The 25,842-nt window shown below is 36.9% G+C and overlaps 1 protein-coding gene and 1 long non-coding RNA gene across 2 annotated transcripts in view; one reads left to right on the top strand and one right to left on the bottom strand.

Moving 5' to 3' along the window:
* FAM174A (family with sequence similarity 174 member A) overlaps nucleotides 1-13,156 on the bottom strand; it is a 44,086-nt gene extending 30,930 nt beyond the window's left edge. Inside the window, exon 1 of the mRNA XM_017509159.1 lies at nucleotides 12,502-13,156. Coding sequence (XP_017364648.1) covers nucleotides 12,502-12,935 — 434 coding nt within the window. The 5' untranslated portion in view covers nucleotides 12,936-13,156. The remainder of the gene's footprint in view (nucleotides 1-12,501) is intronic.
* Nucleotides 13,112-25,842, top strand: part of LOC108289644 — a 30,649-nt gene continuing 17,918 nt past the window's right edge. Inside the window, exons 1-2 of the long non-coding RNA XR_001819250.2 lie at nucleotides 13,112-13,305; nucleotides 18,461-18,504. This is a non-coding gene — a long non-coding RNA (uncharacterized LOC108289644). The remainder of the gene's footprint in view (nucleotides 13,306-18,460; nucleotides 18,505-25,842) is intronic.

The following is a 25,842-nucleotide window of genomic DNA, read 5'->3' as shown; positions in this document are numbered from 1 at the left end:
CATTATATCACACTAGATAATTGTTTTAGTTGAGCTATATTGCCTAGTTCATCCTTGTGTAGTAAAAAATAATAACAACTTGGCAGCTACTTGCATTAACCAGTACAATTATGTTGTTTTGATTAATTGTTGTTCTGATGAGTCTCTCTCTTAATTTTGATCAGAGTAATAGAATCTGCTTTGTTTAGAGGCAACTTTCTTCTGGCTTAACAGAAACATGATTTTGTTTAGAGAGCAACTGAGCCCAGCCCTAGGAGTACATAATGGCCATAACAATCAATTCAAACCAGTCATGAAAATATAATTTTCCTTTTGCTAGTCATTGTCTAGGAGTAAGCAGATGAAGCAGTTCAGACAAATGAGATAGAAGGGGATGTCTCTGGTAGTGGGGTTTCCAGGAAATATTTTTCTCCCTGATTAAAAAACAAAACAAAACAGAAGCATAGAGAAGGCCTCTTTTCATGGTCCTTTCCCTCCTTCCTGCTTAAGATACTATTGTGTGAGAATATATTATTTAGAGCAGAGGTAGCCATCCTATAGAAAAGCAAAAATAGAAAAATACAGAATTATTATTATTTTTTTGAGGCAAAGCCTCACTCTGTTGCCCAGGCTGGAGTGCAGTGGCATGATCTCAGCTCACTGCAACCCCTGCCTCCTGGGTTCAAGCAATTCTCATCGGACGAGTTTTCACCATGTTGGCCAGGCTGGTCTCAAACTCCTGACTTCAGGTGATCCACCTGCCCTGGCTTCCCAAAGTGCTGGGATTACAGGTATGAGCCCCTGCACCCCGCCAAAATATGGAATTCTTAATCATCTCCCAAAGCCACTGAACCAAACCTGGACCTGTTCACACACATGGTAAGTAAATGACAACAACAAAATATTTCCTTGTGTTTAACTCACTTTTAATGGGATATTACATTATTTATAGCTAAATACCTCCTAATCGATAAGGACAATTAACATCTTAGTTTCTCTGAGCCACATTACTATCGTATGTCACCTAGAGGTGTTTCCTTGTGACACTCTTCAAGAATCTTTCAGGCAGGTTCTATTAGCAATCCTTCCACTTTGAATAAGCTAATCAAATGTTTTCTCAACAATTTTCAGTCTAAAATAACACTGACACAAAAAAGCCCACTAACTTTTCGTAGCTTCATTTTATACTAATTTTCTTAGCCTAGCACAGTTTTCTCATCTCCTTGTAGATCATCATATCCTTTCCACCACATTCTTTCCTCAGAGATTTGGCAGCCCAAATTGAAGAACATGACTGTTTTCAAACTGGGCTCTTTGGTGTCCTAGGTTTCTGTGGAGGTGTAGCCAAGCAGTGCAATGTTGCTTTTAGTTAGCTTATACATTAGCATTCCACCAAAAAATATGGAAAAATTATTAAAACAATGCACAAGACACGACATCATGGAATCTGTCACATCTGCTTCCCCTAGTTCTCAGAAAAACTGCTCCACTCATACTTTTTTATGAATGGGCAGCAATGGTTAATCATATTTTCTACCATGAAAAATTGCTTATTCCCATTAGTAACTAATATAAGCCTGGGATGAGCACCTTTCTAAACTAGGACTGTCAATCCCTAGGCTAGATTGTGACCGATGGATGATGTGGCCTAGCCTATAAAGATAAAATAACCCAACTGGAATATCAAGTTTAGGAAGTCAATATAGAAGAAAATATGCACATATATATGCACACATAAACATGAGGCAGTTTTAATGGGTGATAAAGACTAAAGGAGTCAAAATGATAGTACATAGAACAAAGACAATGATGAGTCATAGATCACAAGAAAGCAAAAACTCAGAGAAGCCAGAAGCTATGGAATAGAAAAAAATATACATAGTAAGCAGTGGACAGTGAAAAGAAAATAAGAAAAGGCAATTAAAGAGTAGATTCATTTTGTTCATTATCTGTGGCAGCATTACTTTTTGAAGAATTAGGATAGTTTTGCAATGGGTATCAATGTGTATTTAGTATAGTACATATAATTTATAGGACAACACAGGGAGATTGTGCAGATCAAGCTAATGGTAAAAGTATAAAGTGTTTATTATTTCCAGGCTCAACAGAAATTTGTTTTGCTATTTTGTAAGATGCAAATTTCCAATGAAAGAGTAAAATATAATCAATCAATCACTTCAGAAACTCACTGAATAATATAGAAGAAATGGCAAAATTAGAATTCAAACTCTGAGTTCTGCAGGAGCTTGGGCACTCTTCCAGCAATATGACCTTTGGTCTATCACTTGATGTGGCAGATATTATCAGTGTTCCTCAAATCTTGACCTCCCTCACCCACTTAGTACCTACTTACTTCCCATATTAGGCTCATCACTAGGACTGGTCAATAAAACATGAACAGAAGTAACTGTGTCATTTCTAGATTAAGGCATTTGAAAGCTCCTGTGTATTCTCTAGTGTCTCTCACCAAGCTCCAACAACTGTGAAGAACATATGTTGACATGGCAAAACCAAACATTAAAGCCAGCTAAATTGCTGATACCACATGGAGGACAACTGTCTTGGAGGACAGCCCAAATACGCAGCTGAATTTTCTTAAAGGAGAAATAAAATGTTATTTTAAAGCCATTCAGATTGAAGTTGTTTGTTCAACTGTCGCTTGCACTATCCTGATTAAAATACTTAGCTTCTCATATCAGTTTCCAAATTTGAAAAATTATCTATTTAGCTCAGAGTGAGATATATCTCAAATGAAATAAGGTTTATCAAATAATTTTATGAAGTTTTCTGTATACATCTATATAAATTTAAGGTGTCTACAGTATACCTAATGACAGGAAAAATAATAGTTCCTTTAAACAAGAATTATAAGTAATAACACAAGGTTATACTTATGTCATATTTTATTAACACATAACATATATTAAAAATGTGAATGTTCTATACATTCTAGTAATAAAAGAAAGTTAAAACTAAAACTATAATATTAACTAGAGGAATAAAGGTGTGTATGAAAAATTACACACATATATATAATTAGCACAGAAACATAAGAGACAATTTTATCATTTGGATGTTTTGCTTTACTACTGTGATGACTGATGGATACATAAAATTACAACATAACTAAAATCAAACCATACTATATGTTACCACTTTTACATTACAAAAACATAATACAGTTCGGCTACACAGAAAGAATTGACATTACATGGCAACCAAAATCTTATAATCGTTAATATCTTCATGTTATTCTATGAATTGTTAACTCTATATCAATTTCTTCTTCCAGAAAAAAAAAAAAAGAGTATTAAGGAATATAGCAATAAAAATTTCTCCAAAAACACCAAGGAAAAACTGATTTCTTAAAAAAATAATTTAAGTTACTATAAGATTATCAATTTATGATTGAAGTATTTCTCTAGATCTTTTATATCATACCAAACAATGCAAATTACCAACATATCTTTCAACCCAATTTCAACATTTTACTATATTTCTCATATTTTAGAAAAGATCAAACATTAGTTATTTTTTTAATGTGGTCTTCAACAAAGATAAAATTAAAATCAAATGCAATAATATAGAAGAAAAATACTACAATGGGCACTGGAAATCATGACAAAAGAACTTAAGAACTTTGAAAAGTAGGAGTAGGCGTGATACTCAAGATATTTAGCTATTTAACAACTAGCATGGCATAAAGACAATCTAGTCAGAATAGATGCTTTCTGTGCAATCATTGGTCCAGATACACTGGTGGAGTGTATTCATAGAGCACTACCACCTGAGCACTGCTACCAGCTGATATCAATGTTCAAATGCTGCTGATTTTGTTTTCAAAAAATCTTTGTAATAACTAACCAGAAGCATCTCAATCTAGGTTCTCCATTTTGTCCTAGATTCAACCTCTATCAATTATAGGGGAATGCATTTTCTGGTTGTACTCTAATAACCTGAGGACTGCATTCATGTTATATATACACTGGTGAATTATCTCCACATTATCTTGGGTAAATACATGCAAGTAATATACACCCATTAAAAACAAACAAACAATTGACTTTTATGCATGACCATGTATCACGAGTTTTCAGTATGGAATTGGAATGAGTTAAAATGACATTATTTCAGGATTGATATTAATACCTCTCTCCCATAGCTACCTCATATTTCTAATCTTTATTTACATGTTTTGCTTTTGATTTCTCATATATTATTTCAGTTTTTATTCCTCTCCTTTCTCTTTCCTCCTCCTCCTCCTCCTCCCTTCTTAATTTCTTTTTTTTTTTTTTTGACAGGATCTCATCTGTTTCCCAGGCTGGAATGCAGTGGTGCAAACAGGGCTCACTGCAGCCTTGATCTCCTAGGCTCCAGTAATTCACTTCAGTCTCCTGAGTTGGGACCACAGGTCCCCACATTTATTATTATTTTTTGTATTATTTTAGCAGAGATGAGGTCTCGCTACGTTGCTGGTCTCGACCCCTGCACTCAAGCAGTTCTCTTGCCTTGCAATCTCAAAATGCTGGAATTACAGGTATAAGCCACCACGCCCAACCTGATACATTATTTCTAATTTCCTTTTGATATTAATTCAGAAAATGTGAAAATCTACTATTTTCTAAATAAGGCACAAAAAACAAACAGTGTAACAGAACCAACTACTAAACTATTATAGTCCACTGGAAATAATGTCATAACACAGGTATTTTCAAAATGGTCTGGTATCACAGAGATTTCCCAGTAGAGTACATGTTCCATTTCATCTTCAAAGACAACCAGGAGTTAAACAAGAGAAGAAAAAAAGAATGAATGCAAAGAATTCCACTCCTTGAAAAACGTACTTCCATAAAAATATAGTGCACTAGAGGCTGGAACACAATATAAAACAAAAAAAAATGATGAGAAAGAATCTGATTAAGGAGGTAATTAAATACTAAACTAAAGAGTATGAACATTATCCCACAAAATGCCATAGAACTGTGCTGCCCAATAGAACTTTCTGCAATGATGGACATATTCTGCATTGTTCTGTCCAATATAGTTGCCACTAACAACATGTGATTATTTAGTTCTTAAAATGTGGCTAGTCGGCCGGGTGAAGTGAGTCACACATGTAATCCCAGCACTTTGGGAGGCCAAGGCAGGCAGACCACTTGAGCTCACTAGTTCAAGACCAGCTTGGGCAACATGGCAAAACCAAATCTCTATAAAAAATACATGAATTAGCCGGGTGTGATGACATGCACCTGTAGTCCCACCTGCTTGGGAGGTTGAGGTGGGTGAGTGGCTTGAACCTAGAAGGCAGAGATTACACTGAGCTGAGCCATACCTTATCTCTAAATACATAAATAAATAAAAGAAATGTAGCTAGTGTACCTAATGAACTGGAATTTTACATTTTATTTTTCATCAACTTAGGTTTTGTTTGTTTGTTTGAGACAAGGTCTTACTCTGTCACTAAGGGTAGAGTGCAGTAGCGTAGCGTGATCATGACACACTGCAGTCTTGATATCCTAGGGTTGAATGATCCTCCCATTTCAGCCTCCCAAGCAGCTGGAACTTAGAGGCCTGCACCACCATGCCCAGTTTACACACACACACACACACACACACACACATACTTTTTACACATACACATATATACACGTATACATACACATATATGTGTTATCATATATATATGTATATGTATATATATATATATGTATATGTATATATATATATACACACACACACACACACACATACATATATATGTATTTTTTTTTTATAGGTTCTCACTATGTTGCCCAAGCTGGTCTCAAACTCCTGTACTCAAGAGGTTCTCCCACCTTGGCCTCCCAAAGTGTTGGGATTACAAACAGAAGCCATTGTACCCAACTAATGTAAGTTTTTAAATAGCCACCTGTACCTACTGGATACCACATTGGACAGTATAGCAATAAAGGATTATAAGCACACACATAGCATGACAGATTTACATCTCAGAGGGAACACCATCTGTTCAGTGTGGATAATAAATTGAAAAAGAGACAGTTGAAGTGGAAAAGAGAAACAATTGCACAAAAACCTAGTGATGTGAACCTAAACTAATGGAAGGTTAATTGAGCTCACAAAGCAGTTATGTAGTCAAGAAATAGTTAACAATTCAAATTGGATGACTGTATATAAATCGTAAGCAAAAGAGAGACATGGGATGGCTCAGGTTTCTCGTTTGAGAAACTGTGTAGATGATGGTGTTATTCACCTTATAAAGAGCATGCAATAAGATTTGTCCAGGGATAAAAATGATTGTTGCAAGCCTAAACTTGAAAACAAGTCTGAATCATCTATCCAGTAAGAAGTTGGCTGGCTATATATGTCTGTAATTCAGAAAGCAATTAACAGCTTAGAGGCGGCCATTAAGGAAAAGAATTTTTGACAGATCACCCAGGGAACATGGACAGTGAAAGCAGAAAAAGTTTAAGAAAGGGCCTAGAAAACGCTGACACTTGGGAGGTGAAAGTCTCTCTTCCACAAAAATTCAGTGGATCTCTGTGTATTCTAGGAACTGGACTGGGCCTTTAGGGGCTAAACCCCGCTCTCCAGACATTAGCGTTGTACGAAAAGTCCTAATTAGGAAGAAGAGTTCATGGAATAAGAAATTCATGAAGAAGCTGGGGATGAAATACTCAAGGAGGTAAGAAGAAAATCTGAAGAGATGTCTCAGAAGCCAAAGTAAGAACCAGTACACTGAGTGCTACAGAAAAGAGGGGAAAATATCCATGAAACTGAGAAAATGTGGTTATTAATCATCTTCTGCATGAGTAATTCTAGAGTGCTAGAATTAGAAGCCAAATTGCAAAAAACATTAAGAGACAATGAAAGGTATGGAAATGGGAACATTTCAATGGAGAACCTCTCTCCTGTCCTATGGCAAGGGCTTTATTTATTCCTGTCTTCTCAATCTTCCTTTCCCATATCTTCAATATTTCCTTCTGTACTGGCTCTTTCCCCATTACTGGCATTTAAACAAAACTGGATAGTCCCTTCTTAAATGGGCCCCTTTCTATAGTTCTAATCTAATACTTCTCCCTGGCCACACAGTTAAGAGTGAAATGAAATATATCCAAGAAGTAAAGGTCAACTGAAAATAGATTCAGTTACACGGCAAGCTTGTAAAAGATTCATGCTGACTAGAGTTAAAGATTTCAGACTTCTATATGAATATAATAGTTTTTTCTATGCCATAAGTGACTTTTCACCTAGCCTTGTCCAATGGGAATGAGATTCAAGAGCAGCCTTCTCCAAATAGCTTGATTTCTTGCTGCTATATTCTCAAAAGTTCAGTTTATTACCACAAAAAGCAGTGGTGCTCCTCCACTAGATAAGCTCCTTGAACATAAATATGATGTCTTTATTATCTTTGAAGTCCTAATGTTCTGAACAGTTTGAGAGATATAACATTTAAATTTATCAGAAACAGATTTCTGTGGGTTTAAAGGTAGTTCATATATAACCTGTCAAACTACTTTACATAGTCCACATTCAGTATTGCCCTACAAATCTCCCCAGCCAGGGTACCATAAAAGCAAATGGTTATTGATACAGTGAGACAAAGATCTTCTCAGCTCTTGAGAGCACTAGGCAGGGTCACAGGTGGATAATATCAGGGTAGGTAGTCTCATACATTTACCCAATAAAGATCTCTATGTGTGGCATATATGAGCAAGGTTAGGGAGCACTGCTCTGGCCTCAACACCCCCAACAAATTAGCACATCTTCACTTTTACCTCCTAGAACTGCACACATAACAAATATCACTTAAAAACAGAGCATTGTGTTATCACTTTACACTGATCCTCATGTCAGTTATGTCATCATCTTGGTATTTTGGCACTTGACCACATAACAAACTAACTTTATACTTCAGAATATTTTAAGTGTATGAGTAAACATTTTGTGAAAGGAAGTTTCATCATTGCAAAAAAATATCCATTACTTGAGAACTTGTACTTGTTAAATACATTTTCAAGTTTCTGGGTCTCTTTATATACAAAACATTTAATACAAACTGCCTGGCTAAATAAATAATGGCAAACCAGGACAATTTACATGTTAGGAAAACTCCACTTTCTAAGGATATATAAACAATTATAATGGAAGTTCCATGAAGGCAGGGATTTTCCTTGTGCACTACTAATCCTTATCACAGAGCTTAGTACTGACACATAATAGGCGGTAAATAATATTTACTCAATTAGTGACAGTCATTAAATACATAAATGGTTAAACAGTCAAAAGTATTCCTGGTTTTGCTTAAATTAAGTGATTTCTAGGGATATTTTATAATTCTGAAAATAGGGCTAGAACATAGGACTAGCAGGAGAAAAAAAAAACTTAACTCATCTTCTTAAGTAACCAGACAAAAGAGAAATGGTTATTAAACTCATATGCATAAATCATTAGTGACTTGCTTCACTTAGGTGGAAATACGTGTGACCATAATAACAGATGTTTCTTTAAAATATTACCATTCCATGACTATGTCTAGCAAATCAGGAAAATCTTTGGATGAGGGAAGGAATGTAGGGAGTTGAGGTAGGAAATTAAATTATTTCACCTTGGTACAAACATGATAATCAATAAATATTAACTGATTTTTTTTAAAAAAGTAAAATTTGGAGGTTTAACATCCAACAAAATCATATGTTTTAAACCAAATGGCACTGGGCACATGCTATCCACTTTATTTTTCTCCATTAATAAGCTAGCCATCTTTACGTGCAATATCACTTTAAAAGATTACAGGAAGTGGCATGATGGGTAAGCATGTTAGGTAAGTTCCAGCAGGTCCTACAAGCACACCCTCGGGCAAATTATTTAACCTTGTTCAGCCTAAATTTCCTTAGCAAGAATATTATTACTTACTTTGAAGGTTTTTGCAAGAATTTGAAAATGTACATAAAGTATGTGACATTATATCTGACACATAAATTATCAATTAATAACTATCAGCTATTAGGATGGTAAGTAAAACCTCAAAAATAATCTTTCAGTTACAAAGTATGGTTCTTTGAAAAAACCTAATGTTGTGTCTTAGCTTATAGAGTTGGTTAAGCATTCAAAGTAACTTAACAATGTGTATTTCCTATACACTATGTATTAGTAGGATCTGCATTTTAATGCCTTTTCATAGCACCCTTTGTGTACTTATCTTAGTGATTATTTGATTAATGCCCCTCTGCTACTCTACTACAGGTTGTGGAAGCAGAAATGCTTGTTTTGCTCAAAACTGTATCCCCAGTGTCCAGTACTGGTCAGCTGAATAAATATTCACTGCTTAAATAAAGACTATCATAATAAATTTCATGCTCATCTCCATCATATGAGCATGAGCATCATATTTTCTTGAAATTGGAAAGACACTTGCTAAAGAGCATAGAGGTTTTTTTTTTTTTTAAAAGTAGAGGGTTAAACTCTAAGCCTTGATTTCCTTCCAATATACCAAACTGAATAAAAAGTAAAAAACCAGCAATGGTATGGCATGAAAAAGGAAATAATTCCCTGCTTTTAAGGTAAGAATCATTATTCAATTATGACAAAAATTGCTTTTATATAATTATCATACATGCTCAAACTAACAACCATCTAGAGTGGTTTCTCCCCGCCCCCAGCCTTAAACAAAACTGTGGGGAGAATGTCCCACTGAGAGGAAGGAAATATAAGTATTAATTTAGATCTTCACATTTCTTTGTTCTATCAGTAAGTAGCAATTATTCTTAAATTTCCAAATCCTTACCACCTACCTGTTCAGCAATATAATGGAGGAAGAGTGCTCATTCACTTATTCAGTGCCCATCATATGCTGCACATGATGTTCGGCACTGAGGATAAAGGGGAGATTAAAACAGACAAGTCTTTTCTCATAGAGATTAAGTGTTCATTTTAGGAAATCTACTTTGTCCCTACTGTGTTCCTTGTATGTGTATATATTTTACAGGGAGAATCTGACTATTCTTTGGAATGTTTACTCAAAAAGGAAGTTACTGCTACCAACATATTCATTATAACTGAATTAGCTGAAAACAAAACAATTTGAAAGTCTCCTGGAGTTCAATGTAATAACATTTTACAAGTAAAATATTTTCCTCATCACCTCAAATCAGTTAAGAAAATAATGATTTTGGCCCATTCTTTTCCCTTGGCACAAATAACTAATTTCAGTGCACTGTCACACATAGTTTTGAAATGGGAGCCAAAATGAGCATTCACCAAAATAATGAAGAAAATGATAATCTGGAAGCAAAAAGTATGAGTTCTGAACATTGCCCAGACACTGTTAGCATCAATCAAGCCTTGGATGCCAGGCAGCCAACTAAATGTAGGACTCGGACTGCATGAATGTGTTAGATGCTGTTTAAAGAAAGCAGTTTTTATTAGCCACAGTTCAGAATTTGGCTGTTAGCACACATCATGTTTCTGAGTCATCAAATAGAATCTGATTGGGAAGACTGTATCTGTCCAAGTTTTACAACAATAATGACAGAAAATCAATGACAATAAATATGTGTATTTAAAATTATTAAAAAGAGGAAGCAAAAGGAAAAACAAGCAAGGAATATCTCCACCAAATTATCATTATACCCATAATTTATATGTCGAAGAGATACAACACTCAAGAGGCCATGCATTTTTATAGGAACTATATACAGACAGCATTAAACATTAGTTATATAGTGAGGAAAATAATTTGTTTTAATATTCTTTTAATCTTTCTTTATATCAAGAAGAAAGTCTCAATTTGGTGGTAATATGTTTTAAACACTTCCAGAACATTTTCTAACTTCTTTAACAGAGTATGAGCACAGATTTGTTAGCCTTTGTAAACCAACATTTCTAGCTCGGTAATAATATTGCTTATACTCGTGGTTCTCAAATGTTTTGGATTTCTTTACATTCTTAAAATTACTCAGGACCCTGAAAAAACTTACACTGATGTGAATTACACATATCAACTTTTAACATATTAATTAAACCAGAGAAAACCTATACATATCAACTGATTTAAAATAATAAAAGTAAACACATTACAGGTTAAAATAACTCCCATGAAAAGTAACTACATTTTCAAAAGAAAAAGAAATGTAAAAAGAATGACATTTAGATTTTTATTTCCAAATCCCTTTAATATCTGGTTTAAGGTGATAGAAGTTGGTAAAAAATAGAAACAAAAATAGGAAACAGATTTTTATATTTACTTCTCCATTAAATCCTTTGCAACGTGCTGTTTGGTTGAAACTTACAAAGTAATTCCATCTTCACATGGATATAAACTTGTAATAGAAAGAAAAATTTTAATAACCTTTTTATGTACTACTGGTTATTTCTTTTTCATACTACACCAAAACTTGACAAGCAGTTTCGTAAAAGTTAGTTGCAATGTGGAATCTGAAACAATATCTATCAACTATTTGTAAGGCCTTTAACAGCATGTATTATTTTGAAAACAATTTTAATACTGTAGATCCCCTGAAGAGGTCTAAGAGGTCAAAGTGAAACTTCCACCTCTGTGGTTCCCTGGCCCACATGTCAAGAACCTCTGGCTTATATTATTTTTCAACCAGCCAAGTGATGTTCGTTTTCCATTCATGATAATAATGACTTGTTTAAAGGGAAACTTTTTAATAATCAGTTAAAAGAAATACTTTAAATTATAATACAGAGCGTAACTATGGGGAAAATGTGAAGTAATTTGGAAAACGAAAAACCAGCACAATCTGCAAATCTACCCTCTACACTTATTTTACAAGGAAGGAAACAGCTAAACAGCTTTCCTTCACCTTGTCTCTTTGCTGGATTCTCCTAATTGTGAGGTCTTGGCTCTTTTTACTAACTCTTCAGGAAGGTGATTCTCAAGTAATTTGGTATAATCGAATTATGTGGCAGATTAAAGGCTAATACTATGCAACACTGATGGTAAGGAAGAACTTTTCTTCTCCCGAATTTTATAAAAATAAAATATCCATAATAAGGCACCTCTATACTACTATCAATCCACTCAAATACATATTAATTTCCTATTAAGTGGCAGCACTGTACAAGAATTTATAAGACTCATAAACCTACCAGATAGTTATCCTGTCTTTAAAGACTTTGCATTCTGATTGGCAAAATTTTGACCATTGGCAAAATGTAGAGTAGAAAGGTAGAAGTATTTTACAAGGCAGAGTTGTCGAAATTCAAGGGAATAAAGATTATCTTCCCTTCAGAGAAAGGGTGCCCTGTGAGGCTGATGTGGGTCGTAGGTCAGATGAAGAGATTTGGAGGTAGGGCGCTAATTTATAAACAAAAGGCAGCAATTAGTAGTAGGTTTAAATTGCCCCAAAGGTAACAGGGCTTTAAGATAGTCAAGTCACACTCTTAGGCAGGAACCCCTGATGTTGGGGAACGGGGAAAGGGTCACAGGCCTTGCTGGAGGACATCACTGGCCTGCGCACCTCAGGCCCACGGGGGAGCCCCACCGAGGCTTTGCCTCACCTGACCGTCCTGACCACGAAGTACACCAGCACCGCGCCGCTCACCACCATCAACACTGTCAGGGCCCGCTGGGTCATGGGCTTGTCGCCAGGATTGGGGCTCACAGCAAGGCCGCCACCCACCGAGCCTTCCCCGGCCTTCCCTCCGTGATCCTCCGCCTCAAGCCCGGCCCCAGGGCTGCTGCCATTGCCGCCCTCGGAGCCCCGCGGCCCCGCAGCTTCAGCTAGACCACGGCCCGGCTGCTGGGCAGCGGTAGGGCCCGGTGGCAGCGGCGGCAATGTCCGTGGTCGAGGGTCAGGAGGCCCAGGACCTGGTACGGCTTCGGCTGCCTGTAGTAGTACTGCCAGGGGCCCGCTTAGCTCAGGCAGCAGCAGCAGGAGGAGGACGGAAGCCACGAGGTGGCTGAGACAGCAGCAGCAGTGCGAGGCCTTCATCGTTCCCAGACTGCTCTCTCACCACCCGGGGGCCGCCGGGCCCGCCACGCTGGCTCCAAAAGGGGCCATAGGCGCAGAGGAAAATAAAGAAGAGGTGACCAATCGCCAGGGAGAGGCCCGGTCGTGGCAGGTGGCAGAGGCTCTGGCAGCTGCAGCTGCCGCGAGAACCGGAAGTTCGTACATCTCAGCGGCCACTGCTGCTAAGGACGCCTTCGGTTACTAACTTGTAGGGGCGGGGGTGCACTCGGTGACGTCAGAGGCCCAGCGCCGAGTGCGCACGCGCACTTGTGGAACGCGCAAGGACTTGTCTTCTGGAAGCTTTGCTCTTTTCACTGTCAGTGAGGCGCAGTCAAGAACGCGTATTAACAGAGTAAGTAGACAAAAAAAGATTGTGTAACATGTACAGGAGCTCTCTCCTGCAGGAAGCTTGAGAGAACGGAAGCTCATAATCTGAATTCATTGGTGTCAAACTGCAATAACACATTTAAGCAGTAAACCAGAGGGGCTTAGTTTCCCTCAGCTTGATTACCAGCCTTAAGCATGTGGATTCCTCACCTCCTTTTCTAAAGAGCGTTTACTTGAGAAAACTTTACCATTGTAATTTTTTTCCACTTTCCTTTTCAGATGTAAATGTTTTTAAAAAGTTGTGGCCAATTTTGTAGTTGAAAACTATCTCAAGGTTATGGAAGCCATGCCTTTGAAATATAGTCAGCAAGGAAGATAGTGAGCCATCTCTTTCGTGTGGGAGGATAGGAGCCTAACCGCTGTAGGCTTCTCCCTTGTAGTCGTAAAACCACCTCCTCTCGTGGAGGAGAAAATTTACTTTTCCTTTTGGTAACGTCAATCAGCAAACTCAGGTAGTCCATGATCTTCCCAACATAGTTCTTAAAAACTCTCCACTACTGGGTTTTTTTTGTTGTTTTGTTTTTCTTTTTTTAAGTTGGGCTTAGAAGAGTTCTATCCCCTTTCCCGACTGCCAGTAATCTTCAATAATGTCTTCCTTGCCTGTTTGACTTAGGTAATATGGAACTTCGATTTGTGCAGATAACAAACGAAAAATCTGAACAAGATCAGAAATTAGTATTTGCCAATTTATTAAAATGTGTTTATTCAACAAATTGTTTAGAGTTCCTACTCTTATTTATTTAGAGATGGAGTCTCGCTATGTCACCAAGGCTGGAGTGCCGTGGCGCAATCTCGGCTCACTGCAGCCTCTGCCTTGCGGGTTCAAGTGATTCTCTTGCCTCAGCCTCCTTAGTAGTTGGGATTACAGGCATGCGCCACCACGCCCAATTAATTTTTATATTTTAATAGAGACTGGGTTTCACCATGTTGGCCAGGCTGGTCTGTAGCTCGTGACCTCTAGTGATCTGTCCGCCTCGGCCTTCTAAAGTGCTGGGATTACATTCTGATTATTGAGTAGTGAACAAATGTGACTGATCCTTGCTTCATAGAACTTAGGTTCAAGTGGTGATAATAATCACACTAATTTTGAAATCTGAATTGTGTTTTTAAATGAAACATACAACATCTATACTACAAATTTTGTAAACTGCTCTTTTAGGTAGAGTGGACAGGGTGGTATGTCTTTTAGTTGCTTTCAGAGAGCAGGGTGAGGCAGTTGCTTCTGTCTGGCAGAATTGCAAGGATTAGGAATCTTAATGTTGAGTTTCAGTGTAAAGAAGCTCATTTGTGGCACACCCTATCTAATGCCAGCTTCCAAATGGCATTTATCAGTCATAAAGTAGCCCTGGTGATTTCCCATCTTGCTTACTCAGAACTTCATTCCACATTACAAATGGAATAGAGTTAGTATTTAATTCCTCTCCCCACCCCCCTAAAAATGGAATAGAGTTAGTATTTAATGCCACCTCCCCAAAATGTCCAACATCCAACTTGTCAATAAAACGGAAAGAAAAAAAGAAAACGTGCATTATCTTTCCTTCTTTCCAAAATCTGATTTTGTCATGTGTTCTTCATCATGATTAATGGCATTATCCTCCCAGATGTGCAGGCATAAAACCCAGGTATCAATCATTACCCCAAATTCCCATCTGCAGCAGTCCTTGGCAGTAACTGGGACATGCAAAGTGCTAAATGATTCTGAAATCTTAGAGTAAAACTAATGTTTACAGATGATTAGGGAAAGGCATGTTCTAATGTTTCACAAAATGTAGCTCTCAACCCAAAGCAAAATCAGAAAGGGAATTTGTTAAAATTGAATATTCTGTATCACTATTTCAGAAATTCTAGACAGAATTTTTGGAAGTGGGGACATGGACTATATATGCATTTTTAACAAACTCTTGGAGTGATTTTCAGGTACACTGAAATTTAAGAATCTCTTTCCTTTCCCTTACTACCTGCTTGCAGATATTTTCATATCCTGTCCATTTCCCTAAATTTTTTCCCATTAACCCATTCCTATAGGCTTCTAGAGCTCTTAGGGCTACATACCAACCTGTTTGGCGCCCAGCGCTTCCTACCTTCACTATCTTTTCTACCTTAATATATAGCCAATATATCTTGGCTATATTACTGCCAAGATAAACGTTTTAAGTGCAGATCTCTCTTGCTGTAGCAACCAATCAACTAAACAACAAGAAGAAACGAACAGATTTTTCAGAGATACTGAATTCTCAACAAAAGTGATCTTAAGCAGGTAACATACCTGGAAGTTATTTTGCTCTTTTTAGAATACCATATTATTTGTAAAACATCATTATATGATGACATCTTGAAGCCCGTCATAAGAATGACGAAAAATTTTCCTAGGAGAAAACACTGTTTTGCTTGTGTGATACAAAGTACAATTTTGAGCACAAATGTCGATTTAAAATATCTTTCAAACTAAAGTTGATTTTTTATGAATTTTTCTCTTAATTTTAATATACTTGTTCATTTATTTCTTATCAGTTGGCTTGCAAACAAGAGATAAACATATGAGGAAAAAAAAATTCTTAGAATGAGAAATTTGTGTCAAGTTACTTAAATTCATCTACACACTGGGAAAAGACCAACATAATTCTAAAGGAAAGCAGTAACATAGCTGACAGAACAAATATGTTTCATGAACATATACTTAAAAACTATTGGCCTGCTGAGTAAAAGCTGAACTTTTCATTCTTGTATTGAATAATGATTGTGAATTCTAGTTGAGTACTAAGTATGTACCAGATATTGTGCTATCAAATAGTAAATGATTAACTTGTTTAAGCCTCAAAAATACCCCATAACTTTTCTTACTTTACAGTTGAAGAAACTGAGACGCAGAGTAATTGATTTGGCCAAAATTCACATGATTATTAACAATAGAACTGGATACTGAACTCTGGCAGTCTAGTTGCAGAGACAGATTATTAATGCCACATTATTATATTCTCCTAGTTAAGCATTTCCATGGTTTGATCCTAGCTGCTTAATCAACTATTGCTAGAATAATGTGGCATAACCAATTACCATAGAAAAATCAGTGGCATAGAGTGAATCAGCATTTATTTCTCCCATGTCTTTGGCCAAGCTGTGGTTGACTAACTTAAGCTAACCTTGGCTGCATTTGGTGCCAGGCTATAGGTTTAGTTAAAATTTATCCCAGTTGTCTCACAGTTTCCTAGGATCAGAGGACTATCAAAGATATTAAGGACGGACCTGAAACTTTGAATTTCACAATTTTATCTTTTTAAAAAATATTTTTTACTTTGTTTTTATTTTCATAGATTAAGGGATACAAGTATGGTTGTGTTCTATAGGTGTATTGTGTAGAGGTGAAGTTTGGGCTTTTAGTGTACCCATCAACCGAGTAGTGTACATTATACCCAATAGGTAGTATTTTAAACCTTACCACCCTTCCTCTTCCACCTTTTGTTGTCTTCGGTGTTTGTTATTCTACTCTGTATGTCCCTGTATACTCACTGTTTAGCTCCCACTTGTAAGTGAGAACATGCAATTATTTCCTTTCTGTATCTGAGTGATTTCATTAAGGATAATGATCTCTATTACCATTCTTGTTGACACAAAATACATGATTTTATTCTTTTTTTTTTTTTTTTTGGCTTAGTGGTATTGTATGGCACACACACACACACACACACACACACCCACCCCACAGACACATATCAAATTTTCAGGTGGCATACACACACATACCCCCCACACATATGACATTTTCAGATGTCGACTTAGAGCTTTGCTGATGTGGCCAGAAAGTGGGGCAGACTGCCTTATGACTATGGGTGTAAAGCAGCTACAATTCCCTTAGAGGTTACTGGGGATATTCATGTAGTGCTCAGTACAGATTTGGCCCATTGAAAGAAGGAATAAATGAATGAATTAATCACATCAAAGCACACAACATGTTTTTAAAATGTTTATCAAAAAGCTTAGAATAATGCATTCTTAGAATGGGATTATTTTTTTCTCTGGTGACAAGTAAAATAATTTTTAACATAGTGTATTATGATCAGCATCATTCTTGAATATGTGCCTTTTTTCTCCTTTCCATCCCATATATTTGTCTTGGCTTCAGATTAATTAGGAAGCCTTTAAATTACAGAGTTTGCTTTTAATCTTTCTTCTGCTGCTATGAGAGAATATGTAGCAATCACGTAACAGGATGTTCAGTGTATGTTTCTAGGATTGGCGTATTTATTAGTATCCTTTTGTCATACATGATGAACAGAGATGTTGTTAAACAAAACATAGGAACAATGTAGATATTAACACTGGAATTCCCAGTTTCTATTTCCCTTAACTTATTTTCTTTAATTGAGTGATATTTCCTTACATATATCTAATTAGACATATAAAAATTTTATTCATAGTTATATATATGTATTCTGTAAACTTTTCAAAGCTCTTTTTAAAAATTTTCAATTGACAATAATTTTACATTTTTATAGTGTACAATGTGATGTGTTGATACATGTATACATTGTGTAATGATCAAATCAGGGTAATTAGCATATTAATCACCTCAAACATTTGTCTTTTTTTTGTGTTGGGAGCATTCAAATTCCTCTCTTCTAGTTATGCAGAGATATTCAAAATTACAATTAGAAAGAATAAGCTCTGATGTTCTATTGCACAGTGGGTTGAATATAGTTAGTAATATGGTATTGTAAATCAAATCGCTTTCTTGAGGTTGTAGGGCATTAGGCTAGGATGCTGGCCAAGAGTAGTGTATGTATCTTCAATTTCAACCTAAGTCAAAAAGATAAAAAGTAAAACAAGAAGTATACCAAGAAGCTATGGCAGATTGAATAAGCAGGTCAGTGATGCTGGGTAAACATCTAAACTACATCATGTGCTTGGGGGAATGTTTTGTGTGCTGATGCGAAGAATGAATATTCTGCACCTCTTCGTTAGAGTGTTCTGTAAATATCTGTTAGGTCCATTCGTTCTAGAGTGCACTTTAAGTTCATTATTCCTTTGTTGACTTTCTGCCTTGATGATTTGTTCAATGCTTGTGGAGTGCTGAAGTATTCAACTAATATTGAATCTGTGTATCTGTCTGTCTCTTTTTTTAGATCTAGTGGTAATTGCTTTATGAATCTGGGAGCTCCAGACTTAGGTGCGTATATGTTTAGAATTGTTATTTCTTCTTGTTGAATTGATCTTTTCATCATGAAATAATGGTATTTGTTGTCTTTTTAGATTAAATCTTAAAAAAATTTTTTTTTATTTCAATAGGTTTTTGGGGAACAGGTAGTGTTTGGTTACACGAATAAGTTCTTCAGTGGTGATTTCTGAGATTTTGGTGCACCCATCAACCAAGCAGTGTACACTATACCCATGTGTAGTCTTTTATGCCTCCCCACCTGCACCCTTTCCCCCACATCTCCAAAGTCCAAAGTATCTTTCTTTTGCCTTTGCATCCTCGTAGCTTAGTTCCACTTATTAGTGAGACAATGTTTGGTTTTCCATTCCTGAGTTACTTCACTTAAAATAATAGTCTCCAGTTCCATCCAGGTTGCTGCAAATGCCATTTTTTCATTCCTCTTTAGGCTGAGTAGTATTCCATGGTGTGTGTTTGTGTGTGTGTGTGTGTGCGCGCACGCACGCGCGCACGTGCGTGCAAATGTGCATGTATCACATTTTCTTTATCCACTCATTGATTGATGGGCATTTGGACTGCTTCCATATTTTTGCAATTGCATATCGTGCTTCTATAAACATGCATTGCAAGTATTTTTTTCATATAATGATTCCTTTTCCTCTGGATAGGTACCAAGTAGCAAGATTACTGGATCAAATGGTAGATCTACTTTTAGTACTTTAAGGAATCTCCACAGTTTTCCATACTGGTTGTACTAATTTACATTCCCAACAACAGTAAAAAAGTGTTTTCTTTTCACTGTTTCCATGCTAATACCTCTTATTTTTTGATTTTTTGAATGATGATCATTCTTTCAGGCATGAGGTGGTATCACATAGTGGTTTTAATTTACATTTCCCTGATAATTGGTGAGGTTAAGCATATTTTCATATTCTTTTTATTCATTGGTATATCTCCTTTTGATAATTGTCTATTCATGTCCTTAGTCTATTTTTTTGATGGGATTTTTTTTTCTTGCTGATTTGTTTGAATTCCTGTAGATTCTGGATATTAGTCCTTTGTCACATGTACAGATTGTGAAGATTTTCTCTTACTTTGTGAGCTTCTGTTAACTCTGCTGATTATTTCTTTTGCTATGCAGAGCTTTTTAGTTTAATTCTCGTCTGTTTATCTTTGTTTCTGTTGCATTTGCTTTTGGGTTCTTGGTCATGAAGTCTTTGCCCAAGCCAATGTCAATGTCTAGAAGGGCTTTTTCCCAATATTAACTTCTAGAATGTTTATGGTTGCAGGTCTTAGATTTAAGTCCTTGATCCATTGTGAGTTGACTTAGTTTAAGGTGAGAGATGAGAGTCCAGTTTCATTCTTCTTCATGTGACTTGCCAATTATCTCAACACCATTTGTTGAATAGGCTGTCCTCTCTCCACTTTTTTTTTTTTTTGCTTTGTTGATGATCAGTTGACTTTAAGTATTTGACTCTGTTTCTGGATTCCATGTTCTGTTTCATTGGTCTATGTGCCTATTTTTAAAACAATACTATGCTGTTTTGGTGACTATTACCTTATAGTACAGTTTGAAGTTCAGTAATGTGATACCTCCAGATGTGTTCTTTTTACTTAGTCTTGCTTTGGCTATGTGGACTCTTTTTTGTTGCTGTATGAATTTAAGGATATTTTATTTATAGTTCTTTGAAAAATGATGGTAGTATTTTGATGGGAATTACACTGAATTTGTAGATTGCTTTTGGCAGTATGATCATTTTCACAATATTGATTCTACTCATCCATGAGCATGGGATGTGTTACCATTTGTTTGTGTCTTTTATGATTTTTTTTCAGCAGTATTTTGTAGTTTTCTTTGTAGAGGTCTTCGACGTACTTGGCTAGTTATATCCCTAAGTATTTAAATTGTATTTTTTTTTTTGCAAGTATTGTGAAAGCGGATGAGTTCTTGATTGGATTCTCAATTTGGTCACTATTGGTATGTAGCAGAGCTACTGATTTCTGTTCATTAATTTTGTATCCTGAAACTTTGCTGAATTCATTTAGCAGTTGTAGGAGCCTTTTGGATCAGTCTTTAGGATTTTCTAAGTATACAACCATAACATCAAGCAAGCAATTTGACTTTCTCTTTACCAATTTGGATGGCTTTTATTTCTTTCCTTTGTCTGATTGATCTGGCTACAACTTCTACTACCATATTGAATAGGAATGGTGAAAGTGGGCATCCTTGTCTTGTTCCAGTCTTCAGGGAGAATATTTTCACCTTTTTTCCATTCAATATAATGTTGGCTGTGAGTTTGTCGTAAATGGCTTTTTTATCTTAAGGTTTGTCCGTTCTATGTCAGTTATTCTGAGGGTTTTAATCATAAAGGAATGCTAGATTTGGTCAAATGCTTTTTCTGCATCCATTGAGATGATCATGTGATTTTTGTTTTTAATTTTGATTATGTGGTTTATCACATTTATGGACTCCCATATGTTAAACCATCCCTGCATCCCTGGTATGAAACCCACTTGATCATAGTAGATTATCTTTTTGATATGCTGTTGGATTTAGTTATTTAGTGTTTTATTAAGGATTTTTGCATCTACACTCATCAGGGATATTGGTCTGTTGATTTTCATTATGTCCTTTCCTTGTTTTCATATGAGGGTGATACTGGCCTTATAGAATGATTTAGGGATGATTACATCTTTCTGTATTTTTTGGAATAGTGTGAATAGGATTTGTACCAATTCTTCTTTGAACGCCTAATAGAATGCAGCTATGAATTCATCTGGTCCTGCGCCTTTTTTTTTTTGTTTTTTTGGTTAGCAGTTTTTAAATTATCATTTCAGTCTTGCCACTTGTTAAAGGTTTGTTCAGAGATTCTATGTCTTCCTGGTTTAATCTGGGAGGGTTGTATACTTCCAGGAATTTATCTCTCTCCTCTGGGTTTTCTACTTTATGCACATAAAGGTGTTCATTGTAGCCTTGAATAATCTTTTGTATTTCTATGGTATCTATTGTAATATCTCCCATTTCATTTCTTATTATTTTATTTTTATTTTTTTGAGAAAGAGTCTCACTCTGTCGAGATCACACCAGGCTGGAATGCAGTGGTGTGATCTCGGCTCAGTGCAACCACCACTGCCAGGGTTTAAGCAATTTTCCTGCCTCAGCCTCCCGAGTAGCTGGGATTACAGGCATGCACCAGTATGGCCAGCTAACATTTGCTTTTTCAGTAGAGGCAGGGTTTCACCATGTTGGCCAGGCTAGTGTCAAACTCCTGACCTCAAGTGATCCACTCGCCTCAGCTTCCCAAAGTGTTGGGATTACAGGTGTGAGGCACTGCGCACAGCCCCATTTCATTTCTAACTGAGCTTATTTGGCTCTTCTCTCTTCTTTTCTTGGTTAATTTCACTAATTGTTTATCAATTTTGTTTATCCTTTCAAAGAACCAGTTTTTTTTTTTTTTTTTGAGACGGAGTTTCGCTCTTGTTTCCCAGGCTGGAGTGCAATGGCGCGATCTCGGCTCACCGCAACCTCCGCCTCCTGGGTTCAGGCAATTCTCCTGCCTCAGCCTCCTGAGTAGCTGGGATTACAGGCACGCGCCACCATGCCCAGCTAATTTTTTTTTTGTATTTTAGTAGAGACGGGGTTTCACCGTGTTGACCAGGATGGTCTCGATCTCTTGACCTCGTGATCCACCCGCCTCGGCCTCCCAAAGTGCTGGGATTACAGGCTTGAGCCACCGCGCCCGGCCCAGCTTTTTGTTTCATTTATCTTTTGTATTGTTTTTGTTTGTTTGTTCCAATTTCATTTAGTTCTGCTCTAATCTTTATTATTTTTTTTGTCCTGCTAGGTTTGGGTTTGGATTATTCTTGTTTCTCAATTCTATGATGGTAACCTTAGATAGTCTATTTTTGCTGTTTCAGACTTTCTGATGTAGGCATTTAATACTGTGAACTTTCCTCTTAGCACTGCTTTTGCTGTATCCCAGAGGCCTTGGTAGGTTGTGTCACTATTATCATTCAGTTCAAAGCTTTTAAATTTCTACCTTGATTTTATTATTTACTCAATGATCATTCAGAAGCAAGTTATTAATTTTCATTCATTTGCATCGTTTTGAAGGTTCCTTTTGGAGTTTATTTCTAATTTTATTCCACTGTGGTCTGAGAGAGTAGTTGATACAATTTCAATTTTTTTTTTAATTTACTGAGACTTGTGGCCATTCATATGGTTTATCTTGAAGAATGTTTCATGTGCTGATGAATAGAATCTATATTCTGCCGTTGTTTGGTAGAATGTTCTGTAAATATCTGTTAAGTCCATTTGTTGTAGGGTATAGTTTAGGTCCATTGTTTCTTTGTTGACTTTCTGTCTTGATGGCCTGTCTAGTACTGTTAGTGGAGTATTAAAGTCCTCCATTATTTTTGTGTTTTGGTTTATTTCATTACTTATGTCTAGTAGTAATTATTTCACAAATTTGGGAACTCTAGTGTTAGATGCTTATATATTTATAATTGTGGCATTTTCCTGTTGGACTAGTCCTTTTATCATTATACAATGTTTGTCTTTTTTAACTGCTGTTGTTTTAAAGTTGGTTTTGTCTGATATAAGAGTAGTTACCCCTGCTCACTTTTGATGTTCATTGCATAGAATATCTTTTTTTACTCCTTTGCCTTAAGTTTATGTGTTAGGTGAGTCTCCTGAAGACAGAATAAAGTTGCTTGGGGATTTCCTAACCATTCTGTCATTCTGTATATTTTAAGTGGAGCATTTAGGGCGTTTATATTCAATGTTAGTTTTGAGATGTGAGGTGCTATCTATTCATCATGCTATTTTTTGCCTAAATACATTTTTTTCCATTGTGGTGGTGGTGTATAGGTTATGTGAGATTTATGCTTTAAGGATGTTCTATTTTGGTGTCTTTTGAGCATTTGTTTCAAGATTTAGAGCTCCTTTTAGCAGTTCTTGTACTGCTGGCTTGGTAGTGGCAAATTCTCTCAGCGTTTGTTTGTCTGGAAAAGACTGGATCTTTCCCTTGTTTATGAAGCTTAGTTTCACTGGATACAAAATTCTAGCCTTGTTAATTGTTTTGTTTAAAGAGGCTAAAAATAGTACCCTAATACCTCCTAGTTTGTTGGGTGTTTCTGAGAAATCTGCTGTTAATCTGATACGTATTCCTTTATAGGTTACCTAATGCTACTGCTTCACACCTCTTAATATTCTTTCCTTTGTCTTGACTTTAGATAACCTGATGACTGTGTGCCTAGGCAATGATCTCTTTCCAATGAATTTTCCAGGTGTTTTTTGAGCTTCTTGTATTTGGATGTCTAGTTCTCTAGCAAGGCTGGGGAAGTTTTCCTTCATTATTCCTTCAAATATGTTTTCCAAACTTTCATATTTTTCTTCTTCCTCAGGAACACGAGTTATTCTTAGGTTTGGACTTTTAATACAGTTCCAAACTTTTTGGATGCTTTATTTTTTATTCTTTTTTCTTTATCTTTGGTGGATTGGGTTAATTTAAAAGCTTTGTCTTTGAGCTCTGAATTTCTTTCTTCCACTTGTTTCATTCTATTACTGAAACATTCCACTGCATTTTCCAGTTTTCCAATTCTCTAAGTGTGTCCTTGATTTCTGGAAGTTGTGATTGTTTTTTATTAATGCTATCTCACTGAAGAACTTTCCTTTCTTGTATCATCTTTTTGATTTTTTTTTTAGTTGAACTTCACTTTTCCATGATGGCTTTTTGATTAGCTTAATAGTCAATATTTTGAATTGTATTTCTGCCAATTTCAGAAATTTTAGCTTGATTTGGATCTGTTGCTGGTTAGCTGGTATAATCTTTTGGGGGTGTTAAAGAACCTTGTTTTGTCATAGTACCAGAATTGCTTTTCTGGTTCATTCTCATTTGGGTAGACTGTGTCAGAGGGAAGATCTGGGACTCAAGGGCTGATGTTTAGATTATTTTGTTCCATGGACTGCTCCTTTGATGTTGTGTTCTCTTCCTTTTCCTAGAAATGGGGCTTCCTGAGAGCTGAACTGTCATAATTATTTTTGCTCTTCTGGGCCTAGCCACCCAGTGGAGCCACTGGGGTACAAGTTGGTATTGGGGAGTGCTGGCAGAGTCTTGTGATGTGATCCATCTTCAGGTCTTGCAGTCATGAATACCAGCACATGCTCCAGTGGAGGTAGCAGCAGAATGAAGTGGACTCTGTGAGGTTCCTTGGTTGTGTTTTTGTTCAGTGCGCTGGCTTTATGTTTGTTGGGCTCCAGCCAGGAGGTGGCACTTTTCAAAAGTACATAGGCTTCAGTCCTATAGTGAGGATACAAACTTGCCCTAGGGACATGTGGTTAAGAACTCAGGTTTCCCAGGTGATGGGTAGTGCTGTAGGGCTTCCAAGAGATTATGACCATTGTCTTTGGCTACAAGGGCCATTAGAGAAAGACCCTTAGGTAGGGACAGGGATAGGCATGTCTGAGCTAGTAAGCTCTTTGGGTGGGGCTTGCTGCAGCTGCTGTGGGGCTGGGGGAGGGATTCTAGACCAGTGGAGTTATATTTCCAGGGGGATTTTGGCTGCCTCTGCTGATTCATACAGGTTATCAAGGAACTGGGGGAAAGCCATTAGTCACAGGCTTCATCCCAGTGGCACACACCCCAAAAGAGACAGTCCAAAAGGCCGGTCTCACTCCCACTGTGCCCCCTCAACAGCACCAAGTGTATTTCTAGCAGTTGATGACCAAGGCTGAGAACTTGCCCCAGACCATGAACCTCCCTGTTGAGAAAGCAAGCAGTCTCACAGTTTTTTGGCATCTCAGGGAGCCTGCAATGGTGATCCCGTTCCTTCAAAGGAAGGAAGTCTCCACAGACTGCTCTGCTTGTATGACTAGGTGCTGCAAGCTAGCCCTGCCTCCTACCCTTTGTTGTCTCTTTACTATTGCTTTAAAATCCATTTTATCTGATATAAGAATAGCTATTCCTGCTCACTTTTGGTTTCTATCTGCATGAAATATTTTTCTCCCCTCCATTTACTTTGACTCTACAAGGATCCTTACATGTTAGGTGAGTCTCCTGAAGACAGTAGATATTTGGTTTGTGATTTTTAAAAAATCTGTTCAGACAATGTATCTTTTAAGTGGGCTACAGAAACCATTTACAGCTAGTGCTCAACTTATGACCACGGTTGGGACCACGGACGGGTCGTAACAGGATTTGGTCCTAAGTTGAGTAGGCTATATGTACAGTTGAAATGGTGCACGCGGAGATGGTAGTGCCGCTGGAAGCTGGTCTGCACTGTCGTACGCCCAGCTGGTGGCTAGCGATTGTGGTCGTAAAGTCGAATGGTCGTAAGTTGCATAGGTCGTAA

The sequence above is a fragment of the Cebus imitator genome, unplaced genomic scaffold (genome assembly GCF_001604975.1).
Source record: "Cebus imitator isolate Cc_AM_T3 unplaced genomic scaffold, Cebus_imitator-1.0 Scaffold408, whole genome shotgun sequence".
NCBI classification, from domain to species: Eukaryota; Metazoa; Chordata; class Mammalia; order Primates; family Cebidae; genus Cebus; species Cebus imitator.
The sequence above is the reverse complement of the archived record's forward strand: the minus strand, read 5'-3'. Positions and strand labels throughout refer to the sequence as shown.